General features: G+C 35.1%; 1 protein-coding gene across 1 annotated transcript in view; it reads left to right on the forward strand.

Annotated features, from left to right (window-relative positions):
* EFCAB13 (EF-hand calcium binding domain 13) overlaps positions 1-27,503 on the forward strand; it is a gene marked incomplete at both ends in the record, with an annotated part of 116,625 nt that overhangs the window by 11,500 nt on the left and 77,622 nt on the right. Inside the window, 4 exons of the mRNA XM_080714096.1 lie at positions 10,902-10,973; positions 19,371-19,868; positions 24,655-24,792; positions 26,146-26,217. Of these exons, the coding sequence (XP_080570222.1) occupies positions 10,902-10,973; positions 19,371-19,868; positions 24,655-24,792; positions 26,146-26,217 (780 nt within the window). The remainder of the gene's footprint in view (positions 1-10,901; positions 10,974-19,370; positions 19,869-24,654; positions 24,793-26,145; positions 26,218-27,503) is intronic.

The following is a 27,503-nucleotide window of genomic DNA, read 5'->3' on the forward strand; positions in this document are numbered from 1 at the left end:
AACCAAGGGACATTCTACCTTCAAGCTACACCCCTAGTCCTATATTTTATTCTTTATTTTGAAACAAGGTCTCAGTAAATTGCAGAGGGCCTTACTAAGTAGCTGAGGCTGGCTGAGAACCTGTGATCTTTCTGTCTCAGCCTCCCAAGTACTGGGATTACAAGTATGTGCCACCATGCCCGATTTCTGATGTACTTTTAAATAGTTTGCATATAGTGTTATTGAGGTATAACTGAGGCATAATAAACTGCATATATTTAAAGTGTACAATTTGATAAATTTTGGGATATGTATACACCTGTGAAACCAGCACTACATTCAATATAATGGGTGTATTCATCACCCCCAGTTTCTTCATACCTCCTGTTAAGCCTTCACTTTCTACAATCCATTCCATCCCAGGCAAACACAAATTTGTGTCTGCCACTGTGGATTATTTATAGTCTGTAGAATTTTATATAAATGGAGTATAGAGTATTTACTCAGTTTTTGGCCTGATTTTTTTCACTCAACTTACACTGCAATTTATTCATGCTTTTATGTGTATCAAGTTTATTTTTATTGCAAAATACAATTAATTATATGTATATACAGTAGTCTGTCCATTTATGAATTGAAAGGCATTGGTTTGTATCCAGTTTTGGCTATTACAAATAAAACTGGTGTAAACACTATATGTGTAAATGATGTTTTATGGTTATCCACTGGATGAAGTCCAGTCTATATATTTTTTTTCTGTTATAGATTGTACTTTTGTGTGTGTGTGTGTGGTATTGGGGTTTCTGGAAATCTTTCTATCTCCGGGCTACATACCCAGACCTATTTTATATTATTTTTATTTGGAAACAGGGTCTCTTAAGCCAGCAGAGCTGGCTTCGAACCTACGTGATCCTCCTGTCTCCACTGCCCAAGGGCAGGGATTACAAGCGTGTGCCACCACGCCCAGCTAGATTGTACTTTTGATTTCTCATTTTAAAAATCTTTGCTTTAGCCAGGCGTGGTGGCGCATGCTTGTAATCCCTGCGCTTGGGAGGCTGAGACAGGAGGATCACGCAGGTTGGAAGCCAGCCTCAGCTACTTAGTGAGGCTCTCAGCAACTTAGTGAGACCCTGTTTCCAAATAAAATATAAAATAGGTCTGGGAGTATAGCCCGGAGGTAGAAAGCCTCTGGGTTCCACCTCCGGTATCACCAATAAATAAATAAATAAATAAATATAAAATAAAATACAATAAAAATCTTTGCCTTAAAAAATAATATAAAAAATAAAATAAAAAATCTTTGTCTAATTCACAGTCACAGAGAAATTAGGAAACAAGTCAAATTAATTGATTAAAATTTGGAAAGATGTTTTTATTGTTTTTGAAGGAAAAAGCAAGTAGAAGAAGTCTGGAGATAGATAAGCTTAACAAACATTCTAATATTGGAGAAAGTATTTTTGTGGTATGGAAATGAGAACATCAAACCCTATTAATTTCTCTGTAGATAGAAACCTGCAGACAGTTGGAAGCACTGATGTGTTCTTTTATAGGTTATTCTTGCTCAGATGACATTAAATTGAAATGTGGGTTTATAATTATTTTCTTAACATGGATAACTTCATAAAAACTGTCAAATTAGCCTTATTTAATAATAGGAGGAAATGAAATATATTTAACTTCAATAATCTTGAAAAATTAATATGTTTTTCAAAAAATGAAATTTGAATATTCTGATTCTAGTTGGGCATGGTGGTGCATGCCTGTAATCCCAGGACTTGGGAGGCTAAGACAGGATTAACACAGATTCAAGGCCAGCCTCAACAATTTAGCAAGACACTGTTTTGACATAAAAAATAAAATAGCCAGGTGTGGTGGTGCACGTTTGTAATCTCAGCATTTGGGAGGCTGAGACAGGAGGATTGCGCAGGTTCAAAGCCAGCCTCAACTACTTAGTGAGGCTTTCAGCAACTTAGTGAGACCCTGTTTCCAAATAAAATATAAAATAGGTCTGGGAGTATAGCCTGGGGGTAGAAAGCCCCTGGCTTCTATGTCTAGTACCACACACACACACACACACACACACACACACACACTAGAGCTGAAGTTATAGCTTGGAGGAAAATGCCCCTGTGCTCAAACCCTAGTACCACCAAAAATAAAAAATGTGATATTTTGCTTTGGCAGATGTTGTGAATTAGGATTTTCAGTTCTAGTTGTCATCACAGATGTCCTGTGAATTATCATATTATTAAAAAAAATTTTTTTTTGCGGTACTGGGGATGGAACCCAGGAGCATTCTACTTCCAAGATACACCCCCCAGCCCTATTTTATTTATTTATTTTGAAACAGGCTCTCATTGAGTTGCAAAGGGCCTCAATAAATAGCGGAGGCTGTCCCTGAACTGCGATCCTCCTGTCTCAGCCTCCCAAATGCTGGGATTACAAGCCTGTACCACCACACCTGGCTCGGATTATTGTATTAAACATCACTTCTTAATTTCAACTTTTCATTCAAATGAAACAAAAATTTCTTACAAAAATCATCATTTGTACAATTCATATTTTCTCTTTTTCTTTTAAGAAATAGCCATTGAAGCTGGGTGTGGTGGCGCACGCTTGTAATCTCAGCATTTGGGAGGCTAAGACTGAAGGATAGTGGGTCGTGGACAGCCTCAACTAGTTAGTGAGGTTCTTTGCCACTCAGTGAGACCCTGTTTCAAAATAAAGAATAAAAAATAGGGCTCTGGGTGTAGCTCAGAGGTGGAATGCCCCTGGGTTCCATCCCCAGTACCACAAAAAAAAAAAAAAAAAAAAAAAGGAAAAAGGAAAAGAAAAAAATAGCCATTATTTTTTACATGAAAAATAAGATGACTTTTCTGGTAAGTATTGTTATAATTTTGTGCAACAATGCATTTATTTTAATATTTTAACAATAATAATTATTTAATAGGGAGAGAGAGAGAGAAAGAAAAATAAATAAATGGTGTGAGGCAAATCTTTCATTAGTCTCAATTGTGTTCATATCTTTCTGAAAGGTTTAAAACCACTGGTAAAAAGTGCTTTTTTAGAGCAAAGTGAAATCAGTTCTAGTCTTTTAACATAAAACCTATTGCGCTTGAGCACATCACAGATAAAATTGGGACATTGCATGTGTTGTTGCTACTGTGTTTTGCAATTAATTACAAATATGTAAGAAAAGAGTCTTGGTCAAAGAGCACTGGGGTTTTTATAATCTTAGTCCATAGCATTCCTATTGCTAGAGCACTATACTACTAAATTATTATTCATAAACTTTTTCTGCTGAGTTTTCATTTTATATTCTACATAATGTTAATATTAACTGTTCTTATGTACAAACAATAGTGTTCTAAGGTCATCAGTTAATTCTACTTATTAGTTTGCTTATCTTTGTGTTCTTAGTTTATTGATGTTATTTGTTGATGGAGTGTTTTTTTCTTTCTGTTTCTGAACCATTTTTATAGTTAATGGAATGCTGGATTTTTCAGATTTCCTTAAAGCTGTGAATGATATGTCTTATTTGGCCTCTCAGGATCCAGGTAAAATGATTATTCTTTGAAAGTACAGAAAATAATGGTTTTGACAGTAACTGATTTTAGAGTAGGATGGGAATATAAATTATTATTTTTTTCAGAATCTCTTTTTTTCCTAGTCAAAGTTGGCAAATTTAGGCATTTTTTCCATAAAAGGCATTGAAAAACCTTTATCTCTGCCACCACACCCTAATTTTCTATTTGCAATCACCAGTTTTCTCTGTGTCTATTTGCTGGACTAATGTTCCGGAAATACTATTTTTGTCATACTGTCTTTTGCTCAAGAATGTAGATGCTCTTTTCATTACCAAATAAATCAAGTCCAAATACACATGCTAAGCTTCCTTATTTTTATTTTTTAACATTTTGTTCCTTGCTTCTACTTTTTCCACAAAATCTTTCTCAGGCAAGAATCTGTATTCTAGTTCATCATAAAATCCACACATAGCAGTTTCATTTTTATTTCCATGCTTTTTTTTTGTTTCTGTTGAAGTTTCAAATTTCTTCCCCACCTTAACAGTACTTTCTTCTATCAGAAATTTGCTTGTATTTCTTTCTAAAAATTTGGGTAGTAGCTGGGTGTGGTAGTGCACACCTGTAATACCGATATTTGGGCGCCCGAGACGGGAGGAACACAGGTTTAAGGCCAGTCTTAGTAACTTAGCAAGACCCTGTTTCAAAATAAAAAATAAAATTAGATTGGGGGTGTACCTCAGAGGTAAAATGTCCCTGGGCTCAACTTCCATTACTACAAAAAAAAAAAAAAAAAGTTTGGCTATTTATGAGTCTCCCTATAACTGAAACTCACAAATAAGTTGTAAATAAAGTATTTTGAAATAGTATTCAGGTTGATGATAGAATAAGTACTTCCAAAAATTTAGAAGTTCCTTGTATTTTTATAGTCAACAGACTATTTCCTTAGAACCAAGGATATTTGAACATGAAAGTCATATTATTCCTGGAAAAGCATGCAAAAAGCAAGAAAGTGCCAGGTGTGGGTGAGCACGCTTGTAATCCCTGCGCTTGGGAGGCTAAGACAGGAGGATTACACAGGTTCGAAGCCAGCCTCAGCAACTTAGTGAGACCCTGTTTCCAAATAAAATATAAAATAGGTCTGGGAGTGTAGCCCGGAGGTAGAAAACCTCTGGGTTCCACCCCCAGTACCACAAAAATAAATAAATAAATAAATAAATAAATAAATAGCAAAAATATTTTAATGTTTGTTTATTCATCCATGTAATAAATACTGTCATATGTCTTTAATGTTGGTTTATTCATCCCTGTAATAAAAACTATCACATGTCTACCATATGCAGCAATGAACAATATAAATATGACAGTTTGGCTTATTTTCCCTTTTTTTCTTTTTTACTTTTCTCACTTGGCATTTTGATTAACTCCCATGACACTGGGTTTCTCGATTCTTTTTGTCTACTTGCTTTTTGACATGTGGCTTTTTTTGACTATAGATTTATATGAGTGGACCCCTAAGTATTGTGTACTTGTTGAACCACTGCATAGATTAGCTTATTTGCTTCTATATATTTGTTGGTCTTCCAAGTCCTGGTTTCCTATATTGACCTTATTTTCTGATAATGATCACAATTACCTGAGACTAATCAAGAATTCTTGAGTTTCTTTTTTTCCTTTAAAACAAGGAACTTAGCCGGGCATGGTGGCGCACGCTTGTAATCCCTGTGCTTGGGAGGCAGAGACAGGAGGATCGCACAGGTTCGAAGCCAGCCGCGTGCTCTGGCTTAGGAGACCCTGTTTCCAAATAAAAATGTAAAAAAAGGTCTGGGAGTCTATCTCGGAGGTAGAAGGGCTTCCAGGAACCCCAGTACCACCAAAAAAAATAAAAAAATAAAAAAATAAAACAAGGAACTTAATAATATATTATTTTTTATAAAATACCCAAGTAGTATAAATCTGTGAAAGATCCTCATTAACCTCACCTAGCTCATTAACAGTTTAATATTAATCTTAGAATCCCTTTTCTATGCCACCATGAAAGTGCTCTCTCTCTCGCGCTCGCGCGCTCTCTCTCTCTCTCTCTCTCTCTCTCTCTCTCTCTCTCTCACACACACACACACACACACACACACACACACACACACACACACACACACAGAGCTTATGTATGTTTTGTCAAGGCAAAATGAGATAACAATTATTAGGCAGAGGAGAGCCAAAGGAGCTAGATCTGAAGAGATCTCTTCAGACAACAAAGGGAAAAATATAAATATCTTTTACATTAAGAAGAAGGAAAGTTTTGCAAGAAACTATGTACCTTGTTATTATTTATGTTTCAATTATGAAATTTGTAAACCTAAATATAATCACTGGTAATTTATTTTCTATGATTTTCCCTTTTTCTCTTTTTCATTTTTTCTTGAGGTATGTGAATTGAACACAGAAGGGGTTCTACCACTGTACTATACTCCCAGCTCTTTATATTTTATTTTGAAACAGTCTTCCTAAATTACCACATGCTGGCTTCAAACCTGGAATTCTTCTGTCTCAACTTCACAAGTCCTTGGATTACAGATGCATGCCACTGCACCCAGCTTATGATTTGCCTTTTCATGTTTGTTCATTTTGAAATCTGTGTTGGTCACTTTTTTCTTATTGAGTTGTAGAAATGTTCATATTCTGGGTACTAATCTTTTGTTATATATGTTACAAATGTTTTTTTTCCTAGTCTATTGTTTTTCTTTTAACTTGGAATGGTGTCTGTGGGGTTTTTGTTTGTTTTGTTTTGGAACAAGGGTATTAAATTTTTTCTTATATTTTCTCTGAGTTTTGAGTTCTGCTTTAAAAAGACTTTCTTACTTCAGTAGTATGTACACACACACACACACACACACACACACACACACACACACACTTTTCATTATCTTGGAAAACCAAGATAATCATCATGGGAGCCTGGGAATGGGGAGATGAGAACAGGGCAAGTTCAAGGTCACTGTTCTTTCTGAGGTTCATCAATTCTTCTTGAGGAACATTCCTTGGATTGCTGAAAGCATTTGGTTTAGTTCTAGAGTTTTTTTTTTTTTTTTAAAAAAAACTTGATTCTAACAGTTTTTGCTGTGTTTTCCTTGGCTTTATGGAGGAGAAGGTTTTTAAAGTTCCTTCCTCTGCCATTTTGATTCACTCAAACAGTAACTACTAGGTGAGTGAATAATGTAGAGTTTTTGTCTCCGGTTGTGCTTACCAAAGACTTTTAAGATCACTATGCTTATTGTATTCTGAATTCCAAGAAAATATAAACTGACTTTGCTTTCTGGAATTGATTATGGGAATTTTTTTTGTGGTATTGGGGGATAGAACCAGGGGCTTTTTCTACTCCCAGACCGATTTCATACTTTATTTGGAAATAGGGTTTTACTAAGTTGCTGAGAGCTTCACTAAGTACCCGAGGCTGGCTTCGAACCTGTGCGATCTTCCTGTCTCAGCCTCCCAAGTGCTAGGATTACAAGCGTGCACCACCACGCCTGACCGGAATTTTTTTTTTTATCAAGGTAAATTAAGTATTACAATAGAGCAGCATTTAACTAGCAGTTGGACACATATTTCAATCTGTTTAAATTTTAGGAAATACTTTAGTGGAAATATCTCTTAATATATTTTCTTCTAACCATGTTTTCAGTTCATTTTTGATGTAAGGACTGCTTAGCATAAAAATGCTAAATTTCTTTTGAAAAATAAAAACCTGTAGTAGTGGTTAAACCATTGCCAAACTCTTTGTAGTGTGATGAAACATACAAAAAAGAATTTCTAATTTCTCTCAAATTTTTATACTGTCTTTTCTAAATTTTTAAGCATTTAATAACTATACTAGATTTTGTATTAAGTTGCCTTACTATTATGGAGTATATCACTGGTAAGAAATTATCCTAAGTTTTTAAATTAAGAATTTAGTACAATGAGTATAAAAGCAAGCATTATGGTTTTATATTGCTAGATTATGATTTTGGATTTTCTACTTACTACCTGTGTAATCAAAGGAGACTTTTTAAGCCTTCATTTCCTTATCTGTAGAGATAATAATTTCTTAATTTCTGTTTTATAGTCCTGTTGTGATGACTGAATTAGATAACCCATACCTTTTGGTTCAGTGCTTGACACATAATCAGCATTGAATAAATGTCAGCTATTATTAATATATTAGTAGCAATGATAGCAAAAATGAGAATGTATCCTAGAAATGTGGGCATAATTGGGCAAATGATCATTTGTAGGTAGCTCTTTAGAAAACCCCATGGCTATGTAAGGTTGTTTTATTTCTATTACGTTACTAATAAAAAAAAAAAAAACCCAGCTCTGTATCCAGGAAAAGCTGTTAATTTTCATGGTACAATATTTCTTTGTTTATTGCTTTTTGCAGCATTCCAGGATGTCCTGAAGACTTTTTGTAGTATAAAAGCTGGTCGAGTTTACACTGATGAAGTAGTTGATGTTTTGGATAGCATGGATATCTCTGTAAGCCCTGAAACATTTCAGGAAGTGATAAAGTATTCCTTTGTTGACTGTGAGTTACTTAAATTTTAGATATTAATTTTGTGATTCACCCTTTGGTCCTCTGCCTTTTCCCTCTTGATTTTTATCCTTTGCCACTGATTCTGCTTCCAGGTGTCTACAGTACAAGATAGTCTAGAAAATTTAAATGAGCAACTTTTAAAATTGGTATATTTTGGTGTGTTTGGTAAAAGTCTAAGAGTAAAATAGATTTAAACATTTGTATCTTGTATGTCCTTTTCAGTAGTCATTTCTTGCCAAGTGTGGTGGTGTGTACTTATAATCCTAGGACTTGGGAAGCTGAGACAGGAAGATTACAAGGACAGCCTTAGCAAATAGTGAGACTCCCACCAACCTAGTGAGACCTTGTTCCAAAATAAAAATAAAATAGAGCTTGGTATTTTTATTTTGAAACAGGGCCTTGCTAGGTTAGTGAGAGTTTCACTACTTGCTGAGGCTTTTCTTAAACCTGAAATCCTCCTGTCTCAGCCTTCCAAGTACTGAGATTACAGGTGTGTGCCACCACACCCAGTTCATCCCCAGCCTTTTATATTTTATTTTGAGACAGGGCCTTGTTAATTTCCTAGGCTGGTCTTGAACTTGTGATCTTCCTGCCTCAACTTCCCATGTTGCTGGAATTACAGACATGTACCACTATGCCCTATGATGTCCTCTTATTTAAACTCCTAGATCTATCTCTCTCTCTCTCTCTCTCTCTCTCTCTCTCTCTCTCTCTCTCTCCCTCCCTCCCTCCCTCCCTCCCTCCCTCCCCCTTTCTCCCCCTTCCCCCCTCCTACTCTTCCTTTCTTTATCCCTCTTCTCTGGTACTGGGGATTAAATCTAGGGTCATTCTACTTCTGGGCTACACTCCCAGCCTTTTTTTTTTTTTTTTTTTTTTTTTTTTTTTTTTTAGTACTGGCGATGGAACCCAGGGGCATTCTACCTTTAAGCCACACCCCCAGTCCTATTTTTTCATTCTTTATTTTGAAACAGGGTCTCACTGAGTTGCAAAGAGCCTCACTAAGTAGCTGAGGCTGTCTTTGAACTGCAATCCTCCTGTCTCAGTCCCAAATGCTGGAATTACAAAAATGAGTCACAATGCCCGGCACTCCCAGTCATTTTTTTTTTTTTTTGGAACTGGGGTTTCTGGAAGCCCTTCTACCTCTGTATTACACTCCCAGACCTATTTTATACCTTTTTATTTGGAAACAGGGTCTCTTAAGCCAGCACGGCTGGCTTCGAACCTGCGCGATCCTCCTGTCTCCGCCTCCCAAGCATGGGGATTACCTCCCAATCAGCTCTCTCAGCCATTTTTAATTTTTATTTTGAAACAGGGTCTCCTAAGTAGCTGAGGGTCTTGTTACATTGTTGAGGCTGTCCTTGAACCTGTGATCTCCTATTTCAGCCTCCCAAGTACTGAGATTACATGCCACCATACCCATGAAATCTTTCTATTTCTATTTCCTCATCTTAGTCCAAGTTAACATACTCTTTCTTGGGACCACTGTAGTTTTTCTTTACAAGTGTACCTGTATCCACTTTTATCTTTTATACACTATAACCAAAATGGTCTTTTCAGATTACAGATTTGATCATGTTACCCTCCTTACATAAAATCCAATAATAGCTCTTGTCTAAAGAACCCTCCAAGGTGGTATACAAGGACTTGAATAGTCTTTCTCCAGATCTTCAGCTTTATCTCAGACCATATTCTCCTTTACTGTTTGTGCCTTTTTAGAGTTTCTACCAGACACCATGTCCTTTCCTGTCACTTAGCCATTGTTTGTTCTTTTTCTTGAGTGTTCCTCTCCTATTTAATTTTTACTTCTACTTTAGTTAATTCCTATTTATGATTTGGATATAAATTTTACTTCTACTTTAGTTAATTCCTACTTATGATTTGGATGTAAACTCAGTAGTCTGTTCTTTAAGAATTGTTTTCCTTACTTCTCTCTTGTTACACATCCCAAGTACTGGGATTACAAAGATACACCACAACACCTGGCATAGAATTAATGATCTGAGGGACAGGAGCAGAGATATTAGGAAGTTAAAATTATGAGAGTGCCGAATATAAAGGTCTTAAGTAAATGGTTATCTGCTATTCATGATGTAGACACTGCCCTATTCTTTATAATCTTCAGCACAATTTTATTTATTCAAGCTGGGTGCTGTGGTGCATACCTACAATCCCAGTACTTGTAAGGCTCAGACAGGAGGATCACAGGTTAAGGACAGCCTCATCAACTAAACCCTCAGCAACTTAGAGAGACCTTGTCTCAATATAACAAATAAAAGAGGGCTGGGAGTATAACTCAGACGAAAAATGCTCCTGGATTCAATTTCCAGTACCACAACTTATTTTTTATTTATTAAAAATCATTTTTAAATGGTAGGAAATAGTTTGCTAGACATTGGAGAAAAAGAAGCAAGAGAACTTCTCAAGAACAGAGAAGCTCATAGTCTAGAAAATAAGACAAAAGAGTAAATACTTTAAATACTACCTATGGTGAATTTTCAAAAAACTTGTAACATCCAGATATCTAGCATGGGGGCTTAAAATGTGACTGTTTGTCTTTTCTTTTTATATTTTGTTGATTACTGAGTTATTTATTCACAATTTCAGGTATTAAAATATTAATAGCTGGACCTCTGTTCCAACTTTTACACATTTTTTATATTGCTTTTGTCTTAGAATAGGATGGCAGGTATAACTGTGTTCAAAAGCAAATACAGTATTTGATAAATTTCACAAAAGATAATTCAAAATAAGGCTATATTCAATTTCAGTTAAATATTTAGATCAAAATATGAAAAGTAAATACAGTATTTGAACTTATTCTATTACAGGTAACTCCATGGTGGATATTGGGGATGTTATATTTATTTTGGATGAACTGCAGCAACAATATGAAGATGTTTGTAAGAGAGTTCTTTTAGCTATAGCAATTTTTTTTATAAATATCCTTTTTTTTAGTTAAGTCCTAATTTAAAAGTTTCATAAAGGAGTTTGAAAGCCTTCTCTAAACCCTTAAATCAGATAAAAATTTAAATAAAGTACTGTAAATATACTTTTTTAATGTTGATTAAATGACTATCTTGTAATTGTTCTCTTAGCTTAATACATTGCAACATGAAGTCAGCTTTAAAACAAAATAGTAATGCTAAAAGGATAATATTTAATATACAATATTAAATTTATAATGAAAAAATTTAATATTTATATAATATTTAATTTATAATTTTTAGGGCATTCTGACATCCTGACATTGAACCTTTAAAATAAGTTAGTGGCCGGGCGTGGTGGCGCACGCTTGTAATCCCCGCGCTTGGGAGGTGGAGACGGGAGGTGGAGACAGGAGGATCGTGCAGGTTCAAAGCCAGCCGCGCTGGCTTAAGAGCCCCGGTTTCCAAATAAAAATATACAAATAGGTCTGGGAGTGGAACCTGGAGGTAGAAAGGCTTCCAGAAACCCCAGTACCACCAAAAATAATAATAATAAAATAAAATAAGTTAGTGTATTTAGCTGGGTTTGGTGGCGCATGTTTGTAATCCCAGTATTTGGGAGGCTGAGACAGGAGGATCCTGGTTTTCAGACAGCCTCAGCTACTTAGTGAAGCTCTTTGCTGAGACCCTCCCTAAGTTGCCAAGGCTGGGTTTGAACCTGCAATTCTCCTGTCTCAGCCTTGTAAGTACTGGAATTACAAGCATGTGCCACCAGCCCTGGAAGAAATATAAGTTTATGAAGCTTGGTACATAAAAAGAAGTTCTGTTCTCAATTCTCCCCCCAGTTTTTTAAGAGGCAGTCATTTAAAATATTTTATCTGAATTTTTTGATATTTATATTTGTAACATCTTTATGTTGTTCTTTAATTAAAATTTAGTTGACATAATTATAATATTTGTGGGTATCATGTAATAATTTTATACATGTATATGATGTATAATTAAGTCAGGCTAATTAGCATTTTCATCTTAAAAATTTCTTTGTGTTGGTAACCTTCAAAAATTTAAAAGCTTTTAGCCAGGCATTGTGGTGCATGATTGTAATCCCAGCATTTGGGAGGCGGAGACTGGAGGATAGTGGTTCATGGACAGTCTCAGCTTCTTAGTGAGGCCCTTCAGAACTCAGTAAGACCCAGTTTCAAAATTAAAGACTGAAAAGTAGGGCTGGGGGTGTAGCTTGGAGATAGAATGCCCCTGGGTTCCATCTCTAGTACCACAAAAAAAATTTTTTAAAGCTTTTAGAATTTTGTATAGACCAATAAACTTCCTACTAAAAAAAGGATTTAGCTCAGTTTCATTTTGTGTGTCCCCAACATATTTACTTTCTCATACTTATATATCCTGCCAATATATTTATAGGATAATTAGTTTTTAATTATGTATTTATATCTATAAATTTATGTAAATTATTTGCAGCTCAACCATATAGTATCTTATGATTACCTTTTCTGTCCAATGCTTTTTCTCTTTTTGAGATAATATTTGTCATTTATTTATTTGGTTGGTTTTAAAAAAGTTTGTTTGTTTGTTTGTTTATTTATTTATTTATTGTACTGGGGGTGGAACCCAGACTATACTCCCAAACCTATTTTTATATTTTTTTATTTGGAAACAGGGTCTCACTAAGTTGCTGAGAGCCTCATTAAGTAGCTGAGGCTGGCTTTGAACCTGTGCGATCCTCCTGTCTCAGCCTCCAAAGCATGGGGATTACGAGCGTGCACCACCATGCCTGACATACATGCAGAGACATACATGCACACATTATCCAATTACCCCATACCCAATTCCCACTTCATTTCCTCCCCAACCCTCCTTCCCATGCTTAGCTTAGTGATTGATTTTAATATGTTTAAGTGCATCATGTGATTTAGAGAGTTTCCCTCTTCACCCTCCCATTCCCTCAGTTGGGTCACCTTATTTGCTTCTTTATAGGATCTCCTTCTTCATTTAGAGTTCCTCCTGTTACCCATTTCTCCCTAGCTTTCGCACATTAGGGAAAACATCCAATTTCTTATTTTTTGTGACTGACTAATCTCACCTAGCATAATGTCCTCCAGTTCCATCCATTTCCCTGTAAATGTCATAATTGTGTTTTTCTTTATGGCCGAGTAAAATTTCATTGTGTACATATCCCACAGTTTTGTAATCCATTCATCTGTTGATGGACATCTTGGCTGGTTCCATAGTTTGGCTATGGTGAATTGTGCAGCTATGAACACAGATACACATGCATTAGTTTGGTGACCTTTCTTTTGGGTAGATACCCAGAAGTGTATTGCTGGATCAAATGGTAAGTTTGTTCCCCTTCTTCTGAGGATCCTCCATACTGTTTTCCAAAGTGGTTGCACTAATTTGCACTCCTACCAACAATATTTTAGAGTTCCCACTTCTCAATGTAATCTTTATAAAAAAGTCTTGAGACTTATTCTTCAGAAAAAATGTATCCTAACATGAAATATGAAATCTAAACACCCAAAACAATCTTGAAAAGAACACATCTAGAAGACATACATTTTCTGATTTCAAACCTTATCAAACTACAATAATCAAAACAGTATAGTACTACTATAAAGGCAGATATATAAACCAGTGGAGTAAAATAAAAGCCTAGAAATAAATTCTTCCATATATGGTCAAGTTATTTTTGACAAGGTTTCCAAGAACATGTGGTGAAGGAAATAATCTTTTCACTAAATATTGTTGAAAAGTAATAATTACATGAAAAAGAATAAAATTGGACCCTTACCTAACACCATATACAAATATTAACTCAAAATAGATAAAAGACCTAAAAGTAAATCTTAAGACTATAAACTTTTAGAAGAAAACCTGGGTCATAAAACTTCACAACATTGAAATTGGCAGTGATTTCTTGGATATGATTCCAAAGGCACAGGCAACAAAAGAATAAACAAACTTCATAAGAAATAAAAAAATATTGTACATCCAAAGACAATGTAAACAGAGTTAAAAGTTACTGCCAGAATGGGATAAAATATTTCCAAATTCTATATCTGAAGGTATATTAATATTCCAAATAGAAATCTTAAAAATTAGCAACAATATGCCAGGCGTGGTGGCGCACGCTTGTAATTCCTCTGCTTGGGAGGCTGAGACAGGAAGATCACACAGGTTTGAAGCCAGCCTCAGCTACTTAGTGAGGCTCTCAGCAACTTAGTGAGACCCTGTTTCCAAATAAAGTATAAAATAGGTCTGAGAGTATAGCCCAGAGGTAGAAAGCCTCTGGGTTCCACCCCAGTACCACCAAAAAAAAAAAAAAAAAAAAAAAAAAATAACAATAAAAGCAAACAATACTATTTAGAAACAAGTAAAAAACTAACATAATGAATCTCCAAAGATTTTTATAGACCAATAAACACATGAATGTCACTCATTATTATCATAATATAACATCATTAAGGAAATACAAATAAAAAATATTGTGAAATACTACTTCACATTTGTTAGGATGACTGCTTAACATGAATTACCCTGCTCCAGCCCTTTACCTTCAGTTGTTACTCTCTTTACTTGTAAAGTGTGTTTTTTGTAAGCAGCAGATGGATGGATTCTGGTTTTTAATCCATTTTGCCACTTTATATCTTTTTATTGGGGAATTGAGGCCATTTACATTCAATGTGATTATTGAGAGATAACTTTTAATTCCTAACATGTTAAGATTTATTTCTGTTTGAAATACTGGTTATTCTTCTTTGCTTTGTTGTCTGTTGGATAGAAAATCTTGTTTGTCTGGTTCTGTTGTATATTACCTATTTCTTCTTTGTAGTTTATCTCTTTGAGTATTTTCTCTGGCGTTGGTTTTGAAGACATACATTCCTTCAGTTTCTGTTTGTCATGGAAGCTTCTTATTTCCCCATCTAATTTGATAGTTTTTCTGGGTAGGAAATTTTTGTCTAGAAGTTGTTTTCTTTCAGAGTTTGGAATATGTTACTCCAAGCCCTTCTGGCTTTCATGATTGGTTTGGGAAGTCTGGAGTAATTCTAATTGGTTTGCCTGTGAATGTCACTTGGCCTTTTGTTTTTGTTGCCTTTAAGATTCTCTGCTTGGCTTCCACATTGGTCATTTTGACAGTTATGTGGCGTGGGGAACCTTTTCTCTGATCCTGTCTTAAGGGAGTTCTATAAATTTTCTGGACCTGTGTATCGACATCTTGCTCTATGTTTGGAAAATTTTCTGTTATTATTTATTTGAAGAGATTATTGATCCCTTTGGTTTCACCTTCTTTTCCCTCCTCTATTCTGATTATTCTTAAGTTAGCGCTCTTAAAATGAGCCCATATTTTTTCAGTGTCAGATGCCTGCTGTCAGATTTTTTTTCTAAATTATAAACTATGCGTTCATTATTGGAGTGATCATCTTCTAGGAGTGAGATTCTATTCTCCATGTGGTCTAATCAATTGTTTATAGTTTGAATTAATGCCTTTACTTCAATGATTGCATCCTTTATTTCTTTTAAACTCTCTCTAAATTTGCTCCAAAGGTTGTGTATTATTTCTACAGTTATATTCTGGATTTGATCTTTGGGAGATCTCTGAATTTCTGTGTTATCAGGTTCTGATATTGTGGTGTTGTGGGCATTCATTGCTCTATTGTTGTTCCTCTTTCCCATGATTTCAGATGTTTGTGCCTTCTCTGGGTTCTTCACTGGTTACCACGACTTCACTTATTGTGGTCTGGATCTCGATTTTGTGGTAATCTCAGCCACCACTACTCCTTTACTGGGTTGTATTGCAAAGTCTCAGACCCAGGGAGTTAATCGAGGCTGTGTGAGACTGTGGAGGGTGCTGGGCTGGCACTCATGGGGAGCTGCGATTATGGTGTGGTATCTTTGTCACCACTAGTCCTTCACTGGGTTGTACTGCAAAATCTCAGACAGAGGGAGATTATCAAAGCTGTGCAAGTCCCTGGGGGTGCAATGCTGGGATTTCTCCTTTAGGGGCCGCAATTTCACTTACGATTATTGTGTGCACTGATCTGGAGCTGTTGTGGGCATGGTGAACTCGCCACCACTGCTGACAATATGGTGTCACTGCCATGCCCTTGGCCATGAAGCTGGCATATTTCTTTTTTGGTTTTGAGCTCCGTTCTGAGTTCCTGGAAGGAGTGATGAGCTTAGCCACTGGGAGTTTTAAACGCTCTTTGCGCTGAAAGAACTGCTAAATTACGCACGAATGATCCAAAGCTGCTCACTTCAGCTCCTTGTTTACCTTTCCTCTCTAGATCCTGGTGCTATGAGGCAAGATGGCGCCGGCATGGTGTCTGCCGCTGTAATGTGGGCTGGTTTCCTTTCTGGTCTCTAGTTGTTCTTCTAGTCTTCTTTTTCTCTGTCCCTTGTGTTTATAGTTTTTATTTCTCTGATGATAGTGTTTTCTGTCTATGAAAAGCACTGATTTTGAGGCAATAGAGATCAAGTGTTAGCAGGATTTGTAAACGCTGCTTTTCCCAGTCACCATCTTCCCGGAAATCAAGAGTAGAATTTTAAAAGCATCAAAAGAAAAAAGGTCATGTTGCATTCAAAGGTAAACGAATATTAATTCACTCCAGGATTCTCAACCCAAACTCTAAATGCTAGGAGGGCTTGAAATGACATAGTACAAGTCCTGAAAAAAAAAAAATAAAAACAACTTCCACCAAGATTGCTATAATCAGCAAAGTTTTCAGAATGACAGAGAATTTGAAAATCTTCCAAATTAGGCCCAAACTATTAGAATTCATAATTAGTAAACTGGTACTAAAGAAAACAGTACACAAAGAATACACAAATTATAATCTCCAGAGGCAGGAACGGGACTACTTCCATTAGAAGAGCAAGGAAGTAAAGGAGAACTAAAGCTGAATCAATCAGAAGATAAAATTCAAAATAATAGACAATAATAATCACTTCTGTATAACAACACTGAATGTAAATGATCTCAACTACCTTATTAAAAGACGTAGACTGGCGAATTGTCTGTCATTTTTGACAAAAATCCAGCAATGTTGCTTACAAAAAAAGTTGGAGTTTAAGTAAAAATCTGATTCTTTGTTGCTTCTGAGAAACTCACTTTAAAGGCAAAGATATTTAGGCTAAACTTGAAAGAACAGAAAAAGATATTCCATGCAATAAAAAAAGCAAGCAGGGGTAGCTACTATTACATATGACAAAGGAGACTTCAGTCAAAGCAATCAGAAGAGATAAAGAGGGTCATTTCCTACTGATAAAGGGAACAATCCAATAAGAAGATATAGTAATAATAAACATTTATCCCACAGACATCAGTGCACCCATTTACATAAAACATTTGTTCTTTTTATGCAGTACCATATATCCTGTATGCTTCATGTCTTATAAAAAGGATAAACCTTTTTTCCTCTTGTGATTGTATATTTTCAAATAACCTTTGAATTCATAAATTCCTTTTTTCCTGCTTGATCAATCCTGGAGATGATACTCTGCATTGCCCCCCCCCTACTTCATTCATTGTATTTTTCACTCTAGATGTGTTCATTTTTAAGAAATATTTAAATTTCTCTGGTAACCTGGGCCTGGTGGCCCATGCTTGTAATCCCCACGCTTGGGAGGTGGAAACAAGAGGATTGCGCTGGTTCGGAGTCAGCCTCGCTGGCTTAAGAGACCCTGTTTCCAAATTAAAATATAAAATAGGTCTGGGAGTGTAGCCCGGAGGTAGAAGGGCTTCCAGGAACCCCAGTACCACCATGTATATTTATTTATTATTTATTTATTTATTTATTTATTTATTTATTTATTGCTTTAGCTTTTTAAAATCACCATGAACAAAATACCTGACAAGCACAACTTAGAGAGACAAAGATTTTTGGGGGCTCATGATTTCAGAGATCCGTCCACATTCAACTATGACTGCAGGGACTGAGGGTGTGGTAGAAGAAGAAAAAACATATTTAGCTTATGGCAGTTGGAGTAGAGTGTGAGTGTGAGGAGAAGAGTAAGGCAGAGATATAGTTCTCAAGTCCATGCCGCCAGGGTTTACCTCCTCCAGCCATGTTCCATCTCCGAACCTGGTTACATTGCTTACCACATAAGCTTTAGCAACATTTAAAATTCAAACCATAAAATTTATTATCTCTCAGGTTTTTTAGAAAGTTTTCTCTGTATATTTTGGAAATGCACTGAAGTGCCTTAAAGCAATTATTTTGAATTCTTTGTCAGAGGGTATTTGTATATTTCCATTTCTTTGAGGCCAACTGATGGGAGATTATTGTGTTCTTTTGGTGATTTTTGACTCCTCAATTTTTTTTGTTTCTTATTGCCTTAATTGATTTCTTCATATTTGGAGAAATAAGGACTTATTTCAATCTTTAAAAAACTTCTCCCACCCCAGAAAGTCTTTCAGAAATGGGGGTCAGCTCACCAGAGATTCTTGGCAGGCTATTTTGCATGGTTCAAAATGCTAAAGCAAAAGTGTCAAAGATTTTATTTTTACCCATTGAATAACCTATTTCTTTCTGCTAAATGGAAATTAGAGATTCATTCCACTATCTTTAAAAATTAACAGAATTTAAAATCCAAATGTTTTTCTTCAGTTATTCATTAACATGAATATGATACAACAGATCAAATTATAAAATGTTTTCAATTTTAGAAAGATGAGTGCCTTCACACAAGATTGTACTGGTACTGTGTCAAATTGTTAAGTTTTATTTGATTCATAGGAGCTTTACAATCTTAAAAAGTTGTTTTGAGGGTCAAATATTAACAACACGTGAAATACTTTAAAATGTGTAATTCATGCATAACGTACAAAATAGCATCTTTAGAAAATTATTAATATTCCAAGTTGCAGCTTCATTTACAAAATTCACCTGAGATCCTCCTGTCTCTGCCTCCCAAGTACTGGGATTACAAGCATGTGCCACCACACTGGGTGGTCTTTTGTCTTTCTAAAGTGGAAATGAATAGAGAATAAGTATTGTGCTTCAGTAGACCATAACTTCAGTTTTAGTTTAAAGCTTTGGATGAAAGTACTTAACTATATTAAGCTATCATATTTTATTCATTTTAATAGTTTAACTCTTGATCATTATTTTAGTTTCAGTGTAATTTTAAACAGCTTTGGGTGAAAGTGCTTAAATATATAAAACATTATATTATACTTATTCTAATCAATAGTTTAACTTTTTTTTTATAACTAACCCTTTCAGATTTTTTAGTTTGTTAAACTTTTATATCCTTAAACATTTGGTAATTTTGAATGGATTTTATGAGCACTTAGTTATGTTTTAAAATATATTACAAATTATACAGATAAATGAAATAATTTTTTCTCTCACTTAGCAATTATGGAAGATTCAGCCTTGGATGAAACTACTTCAAATGGAAAGTTACCAAATTTGACACAATGCTATCTACAATATAAGAAGAAATACAGCTTACCCTCTAGACTGTCTGACTCTTCACTATCTAGAAATTTGAATAAAAAAAGCCTCCAACATTATGATAAAATTATGGAGGAAAATGATGACCCTAAATTTAAACAATCAAGAAATTCTTGGAAAATAAGAAATTACCTAGATGAGGTTGATAACAGTAATGTAGGAGTCCAGGAACCATATTTAAAGAATGGAATAAACTTAAAAAAACATTCAGAGTTGCCTGAAATTCATGACATAATATATAAACCACAAAGCTTGAAGAGTATCACAAACCTCAGTAAACCTCTGGATAAAACTGATACTTCAAGTCTCCCCGATCTTCAGAAACCAGCTATAAGGAGGCAGTCTACCCTCTTAAAACAGGTTTCATCTCAGGAGAAAACCGCAATTAATACTCTGGGTCAGTACCACATAAGTCAGAATGTAGGTCCTTGTGATCTTTATTTATCTCTGAAATGTGCAGAATGAACTAGTTATTAAATAGTTGTAAGCATTTCAGTAGTCAATACCCTGGATAACTACCACTTCTGATAGTTATACTTTTGTTTTGAAGGTTTTTGAGGGTAATTCCTTTCCAGGTGCCCCCTTTTTTGGGGAAGCCTAACTTTTGAGAAGCTTATTCAGTGATTAGTAACTCCCTAGAATTATTTTCTTTTTTTTTTTTAACTTTATTTATTTATTTATTTTTATTTTTATTTTTATTTTTTTGCGGTTTTATTTTATTTATTTTTTTTAGTTTTTTTTTATTGGTGCATTATATTCATACAACTTATTGGGGTAAAAAACTTGTGTGTACAAACATGTACTCATCGCTGATTTAACCCCTACCCAAATCCCATCCCATTCCCTCCCCGTCCCACCCTCCCTTGCTTGGCTTAGTGATTGACTTCGATATGTTTAAGTACATTGTGAGCTTTAGAGATTTTCCTCTTCCCCCCTCATTTCTCCTCCTTTAGGTTGACTTGTTTGCTCCTCTTTTCTCCCTAACTCTCACATATTAGGGAAAGCATCTGATTTCTTATTTTTTGTGACTGACTAATCTCACTTAGCATAATGTCCTCCAGTTCCATCCATTTCCCTGAAAATGATGTAATTGAGTTTTTTTTTTGATGGCTGAGTAAAATTCCATTGTGTACATATCCCAAAGTTTTGTAATCCATTCATCTGTTGATGGACATCTTGGCTGGTTCCATAGTTTGGCTATGGTGAATTGTGCAGCTATGAACATAGATACACATGCATTAGTTTGGTAGTTTGGTTTCTTTTCTTTTGGGTAGATACCCAAGAGTGGTATTGCTGGATCAAATGGTAGATTTGTTCCCATTCTTCTGAGGATTCTCCATACTGTTTTCCAAAGTGGTTGCACTAATTTGCAATCCCACCAACAATGTCTTAGAGTTCCCACTTCTCCACATCCTCGCCAGCATCTGTTGTTGTTTGTGTTTTGAATGATGGCCATTCTAGTTGGAGTTAGGTGAAATCTCAGGGTAGTTTTGATTTGCATCTCTCTGATTGCCAGTGATGTTGAGCATTTTTTCATGCATTTATTGGCCATTTTAATTTCTTCTTTTGTGAAGTGTCTATTTAGTTCATTTGCCCATTTTGTTATTGGATGCTTTGTTTTCTTAGTGTTGAGTTTCTTGAGTTCTCTGTATATTCTAGATATTAGTCCTCTATCAGTGGTGTAGGTGGCAAAAATCTTCTCCCATTCTGTTGGCTCTCGATTGAGGTTCTTGACAGTTTAGTTTGCTGAACAGAAGCTCTTCAGTTTCATGCAATCCCATGTATTGATTCTCCTTTTCATTTGTTGTGCCTTTGGGGTCTTGTTGAGAAAGTATTTATCTGTGCCTATGTGTTGCAGTGTTGGACCTATGCCCTCTTCAAGGAGCTTCAAAGTCTCTGGTTTAATTTCCAAGTCTTTGATCCATCGTGAGTTGACTTTTGTACAGGGTGAAAAAGTGGGATTAACATCCAATTTTCTGCATATGGTTAACCAGTTTTGCCAACACCATTTGTTGAAGAAGCTATCTTTTTTCCAGTGTATGTTTTTGGCCTCTTTGTCAAAAATCAATTGGCTGAAAGTGTGTGGACTTGTTTCTGGGTCTTCTATTCTGCTCCATTGGTCTATATATCTGTTCTTTTGCCAGTACCATGCTGTTTTTATTACAATGGCTTTGTAGTATAGTTTAAAGTCAGGTATTGTGATTCCTCCTGCGTGGTTTTTGTTGCTGAGAACTACCTTGGCTATTCTGGGCTTTTTGTTATTCCAGATAAATTTAAGGACTGATTTTTTATGTCTGTGAGGAATGATCTTGGTAGTTTAATGGGCATTGCATTAAATCTGTAGATCACTTTTGGGAGGATGGCCATTTTAATGATATTTATTCTGCCAATCCATGAACATGGAAGGTCTTTCCATCTTCTAAGATCTTCTTTGATTTCTTTTTTCAGTGTTTTATAATTTTCTTTGTAGAGATCTTTTACCTCCTTGGTCAAGTTTATTCCTAGGTATTTTATTTTTTTGTGGGAGATCCTGAGTGGAAGTGTTTTCTGAATTTCTTTTTCAGTAGATTTATGGTTAGTGTACAGGAAAGCTTCTGATTTTTTAAGATTGATTTTGTATCCAGATACCTTGCTGAATTTGTTGATCAGTTCTATAAGCCTTTTGGTTGAATTTGTTGGGTATTCTAAATATAGTATCATGTCATCTGCAAATAGTGAAAGCTTAAGTTCTTCTTTTCCTATTTGTACTCCTTTGATTTCCTTTTCTTGCCTTATTGCTCTGGCTAGAGTCTCTAGTACTATATTGAAGAGAAGTGGTGATAGTGGACATCCTTGTCTCGTTTCAGTTTTTAGGGGAAATTCTTGAAGTTTTTCCCCATTTAATATGATGTTGGCAGTGGCCTTATTGTAGAATGCCTTAATAATGTTTAGAATTATTTTCTTTAGTAATTTTACTTCCTAGAAAGTAGCGGTCCTGTTTTCCCTTGGAAATGTATTTTGTAGTTTACTTAAACAAATGTTGGAAATTTATGTGAAAATTTTGCTTAGCATTTCACAAATATATAATATCCATAGCACTTTAGGTATTATCTTTTATGATTGAAAATGTTAGGAGAACATAATAGTATATATTTAAGGCCTCCAAGGCCTATTGGCTTTCTTCAAAGATAAACAATGATTTCCCAATCAATATATACACTTCTCTTCTGTGCTAACCTAAATGAACATTCTTTCCTATAGTGCCCTGCTAGAGTTACTTAAATCATGTCTAGTCTCCTTAAAAACACTCAACAACTTTTTTATTGCACTTAGTATTTAATAGTAAAGTGAGTATTTAGTGAAAAATTAGTGATTCATACAGAAATACATAATTCAAATAATGTAGCTGAAAAAAGAATGTGATTAAGATAGGTTAGGGATGTTCATTCTGCTTCTTTAATGGATGTGCTACTGTTACTCTGCACCTTGTTTTTATTTGTGAGGGTTCTTTGTGTTTCAATAAGAAAGCCTTGGGTTAACAAAATAATAGATTAGTAGACATTAGGCCAGTAGGTAGAAGAAAAAGACTTCAGAAGAGAGTGATATCTACTTTTTCATTGTTACTAAAATCAAATGATGTCACCTACCACTGCCATACTTCTACACTGCCATAGATAAGTATGAAATAGTTTATTTGGTATAATTTCCCCCAACTAATTGATAGTAACTGGGCACCTATGAAGTGTGATGATCTTCATGATATAAATTTAAAATAAAGCCGGGCGTGGTGGCGCACGCTTGTAATCCCCGCGCTTGGGAGGCAGAGACAGGAGGATCGTGCAGGTTTGAAGCCAGCTGCGTGTGCTGGTTTAGAAGACCCTGTTTCCAAAATAAAAATGTAAAAATGGGTCTGGGAGTGTAGCCCAGAGGTAGAAGGGCTTCCAGGAACCCCAGTACCACCAAATAAATAAATAAATAAATAAAAATAAATAAATTTAAAATAAAATCTAAATTTTCATTTTAAATTAATTCTACATTCATAATAGTTCAAAAATAGTAAAAATATTCTGATATATTATTTATCTAGTTTTCTTAATTGTTAATATCTTATATAACCACAGTAAAATGATCTGAACCAAGAAATTAACATTGATACACTACTTATCTTTATACCTTTTAAAAATTTTATCAGTTCCATAAATGTCCTTTTTTGACTCAGGATCACAAATTACATATAGTTACCATGTTTCCTTAGTATCTTTCAATCTGGGATGGTTCCTAAATCTTTCATGACCTTGACATGTTTGAAGAATATGACTAGTTATTTTATATAATGCCCCTAATTTTGGGTTTTATATTTCTTCATGAGAAATTCAGGTTATATATTTTATTTATTTATTTGTAGTACTGGGGTGGAACCCAGGGGCTTTTCTACCTCTGGGCTACACTCCCAGACCTATTTTATATTTTATTTGGAAACAGGGTCTCACTAAGTTGCTGTGAGCCTCACTAAGTAGCTGAGGCTGGCTTCGAATCTGTGTGATCCTCCTGGATCAGCCTCCCAAACGCTGGGATTACAAGCATGCACTACCACGCCCAGCCAGGTTATATATTTTTGATCATAATACCACAGAAGTGGTATTGTGTCCATTTAAGTATATTGTTTTAGGAGGCTCATAATATCTTTGTGTATCTATTTTCAGAATTTTACTTTTTTTGTAGGCTGTGAACTGAGAGCACAGAAAAGTAAATTTATTGATAGGGAAAGAACTTTCAAATTTTGCTTGGGATTCTGGAATGTAAAACACATTGATGTTTTGATCTTGGATTCATTTCATTATATTTTAATTAGAAGTAAGCAGCATTGTCTGCCTCATTGGGACAGGTTATTCCTCCAAACTAGTACTTTACAAATGTTTCTAGAATTGTAAGATAGTTTTGTTTTTGAGCTAAAAGAAAGCCATCAAGTAAAATGTAAAACATATATATATATATATATATATATATATATATATATATATACATACATACATACATACATACATATACATACATACATACTTGGGGACAAAAGCAGTCCTTCTCCTAGGTAATATTGAGTAGATAAAACTTGTTTTCTGATTACCATATGAAGATTTTAGGTATCAGTTATTTATACACATAAATTTTGTTGCTTAATGGTTTTCTACATTTTATATACTTAGAAAATGTCCGTGACGCTGTCAGTAAACTCCAAGAAAATTATATTGCTCCAGAGGAACTTCAGTCCATTTTGCCTTTATTAGGGATTTTTTTATTAGATGAAGAATTTCAGAAGATAGTGTCAGAGACTACTGGAAATGGTGAGAGACTGATAACAGCAACCTTTTTTTCTAATTAGATGTTTTTATGAAATAGTATTTTAAATACTGGAGGAATTTCCCTTAACCAGAAGTGAAAGAATGGGCCATTCTAGAGAAGATAATAAAAGTGGTTAAAAAAAAACCTAAAGAATTTGACCAAATCAATTGGTTTGGAGAGTCTAGACCTTCCATATTTCTAAATTGTTTCAGTAGGGCTCTTCATCACTCTTCTTAGATGTGGGATAGGCACTAGGGAAGACTGACCCAGCTATAAAGAGATAGTAAGACTTCAGTATCCAAGGAGCATAAAAGTCTCCAAGAAAACAACCTAGGGATTCAAGGAGAAATAACTGGAGATTCTAAAATGTAGAGAGAATTTAGAGATAGTGATAATCAAGGCAGATAGTTAGCATCTAGATGTTGAATGCATATCTTACTCACCAGCCCAAGTTTCTGGAGAGGGATTTTGTATTAGTGAATTTGTTGTCAGTAACTAACTGAATGAAGATCAGTTTAGTGAAGAGGCAACATTTTGGGTGAAATAATGACTTGAGAATAACATTAGAAGTGAATTATCAGAATTTGGACAAAAATGTTTAGCTAAAAAATAGGAAAAATATTTGATTTGAAAATATATGAGTGAGGTGTGGTGGTGCATGCCTGTAATCCCAGTACTTGGAAGGTGAGAGAGGAGGTTCACAGGCTCATGACCAGCCTCAGCAATCTAATGAGACTTGTTCCAAAATAAAATAGGCCTGGGAGTGTAGCTCAGAGATAGAGTGCCCCTAGGTTCAATCCCCAATACTTCCATATATATATCATACATACATATACACATACATATATAATAGACATAAAATTGACACATTCACTGATTTTTATGTATAAACATATATAGATATATGAGTAGATGATAATAAAGTTGTTGAACCTTTCCTGCTGCTTATCAGGATTATTATGATCACTGTGGAGTGTTTATATGCAAAAAACATGTACTTAATTAGACTACTTGTATATTAGAGGATGAGGATACTTGGATCTGATAGTGCTGGTTAATATTGTCAGAGCTCCTTAATAGGTAGTAGACTGCATTCTCATGACACCATGAAACAAACTCCTTTTTCATTATCCATTTATATGGGTGCTTTCCCTTTTCCCCATATTTATGAAGGACTTATTATGTAACTAAGTCCTTTGTGTGTAATAGAAAAAGGAGGGGATGTGTCTGTCTTACTTTTGTATCCTTGGTGCTTAGCAAAAGATCAAATACATTTTTCATAGTTGCATTAAAATGTGAGTTTACCTTTTATGCACAATTACATTAGTTTGTGTAATCTAAACTCTATTTTACAGAAAATGGAATGGTGAATTTAGATGACTTTATGAAGACACTCTCTAAGGAGCAAAATCTCTCTGAATACAATGGTAGGTAGTAAATTTAAAAGGATTAGAAGGAATTTATTTATTTATTTATTTATTGTGGTACTGGGGGTGGAACACAGGGCATTTTCTACCTTCGGGCTATACTCCCAGTCCTATTTTATATTTTATTAGTTGCTGAGAGCCTCACTAAGTAGCTGAGGCTGGCTTCGAACCTGTGCAATCCTCCTGTCTCAGCCTCCCAAGAGCCAGGATTACAAGTGTGCATCACCATACCTGGCTCTGAAGGAATTCTTTTATTTTTATTTTTTTTATTTTTTATTTTTTCTCAACTAAAAATTATTTATTCACATATTGCACACACTGTGACTTAAGGCCTAAAATAAAGGTCCTATACTGTGTGCTTCCTTGACATCTGGTAAGTCATGATGGCGTCCAGTGGTACAAGTGCAAGTCCTCCTCCCCATCCTGCTCCTGTGGATAAGTTCCCCTCAACAAATGACACTCCTGTTGACCAGGTACAGCTTCTTCTGATCTCTGAGTAGGAAGGTTTCAGGTCCTTGCCAGCATGTAGGATTATTCCAGGTCATTTCTATCCTCTTTTGGGAACCCAAAACCACCTTACCCTGTTATTATGAAGTCATTTCTACTACAGTTCCTGGCCCTGTTTCCCAAAGACTATCCCTATGAGACCCCATGTAGTAGGCAGTGTCTTCTTCCTCCAGGCTGTAAGTACATGTTGCTAGTAGACTCCCCTCAATCTCCTATGTCCAGTGTTTCATTTCCTATGTTCAGCTATCCCCATGTAGGGCATGAGTCATCCCACCAATAAGGTGAATCAGAGAGAATAACACAGAGATAAACATTTCTTTCTTTCTTTCATTCTTTGCAGTACTGGAGATGGAACCCAAGGGCATTCTACTTCCAAGCTACACCACCAGCCTACTTTTTTATTTTTTTTTTATTATTTTTTTAATTGGTGCACTGTATTCATATATCATAGTGGGATACATACTTTTGTAGACATACATGCACACATTGCCCAGTCAGCCCCCACCCGATCCCCACCCCATTCTCTCCCTATCCCTCCCTCCCATGCTTGGCTTAGTGATTGACATCTAGTATTATAGCAATTTATCAAAAATTATAAATGATAATCTCACATAACAGTTTCATTTGTCTGATACCAAGCTTTTGATGACTTAAAGATAACATTTCAATATTTCTTTATGCTTTCTTTCTTACCAGAGAATCTATTTTTTCTATTTTTTAGGTGAAACTATCATATATTTATATATTTATTTTTCAGAAAAAAAATCTATCCTAATATG

Source organism: Muscardinus avellanarius (genome assembly GCF_963383645.1).
Source record: "Muscardinus avellanarius genome assembly, chromosome: 16".
NCBI classification, from domain to species: Eukaryota; Metazoa; Chordata; class Mammalia; order Rodentia; family Gliridae; genus Muscardinus; species Muscardinus avellanarius.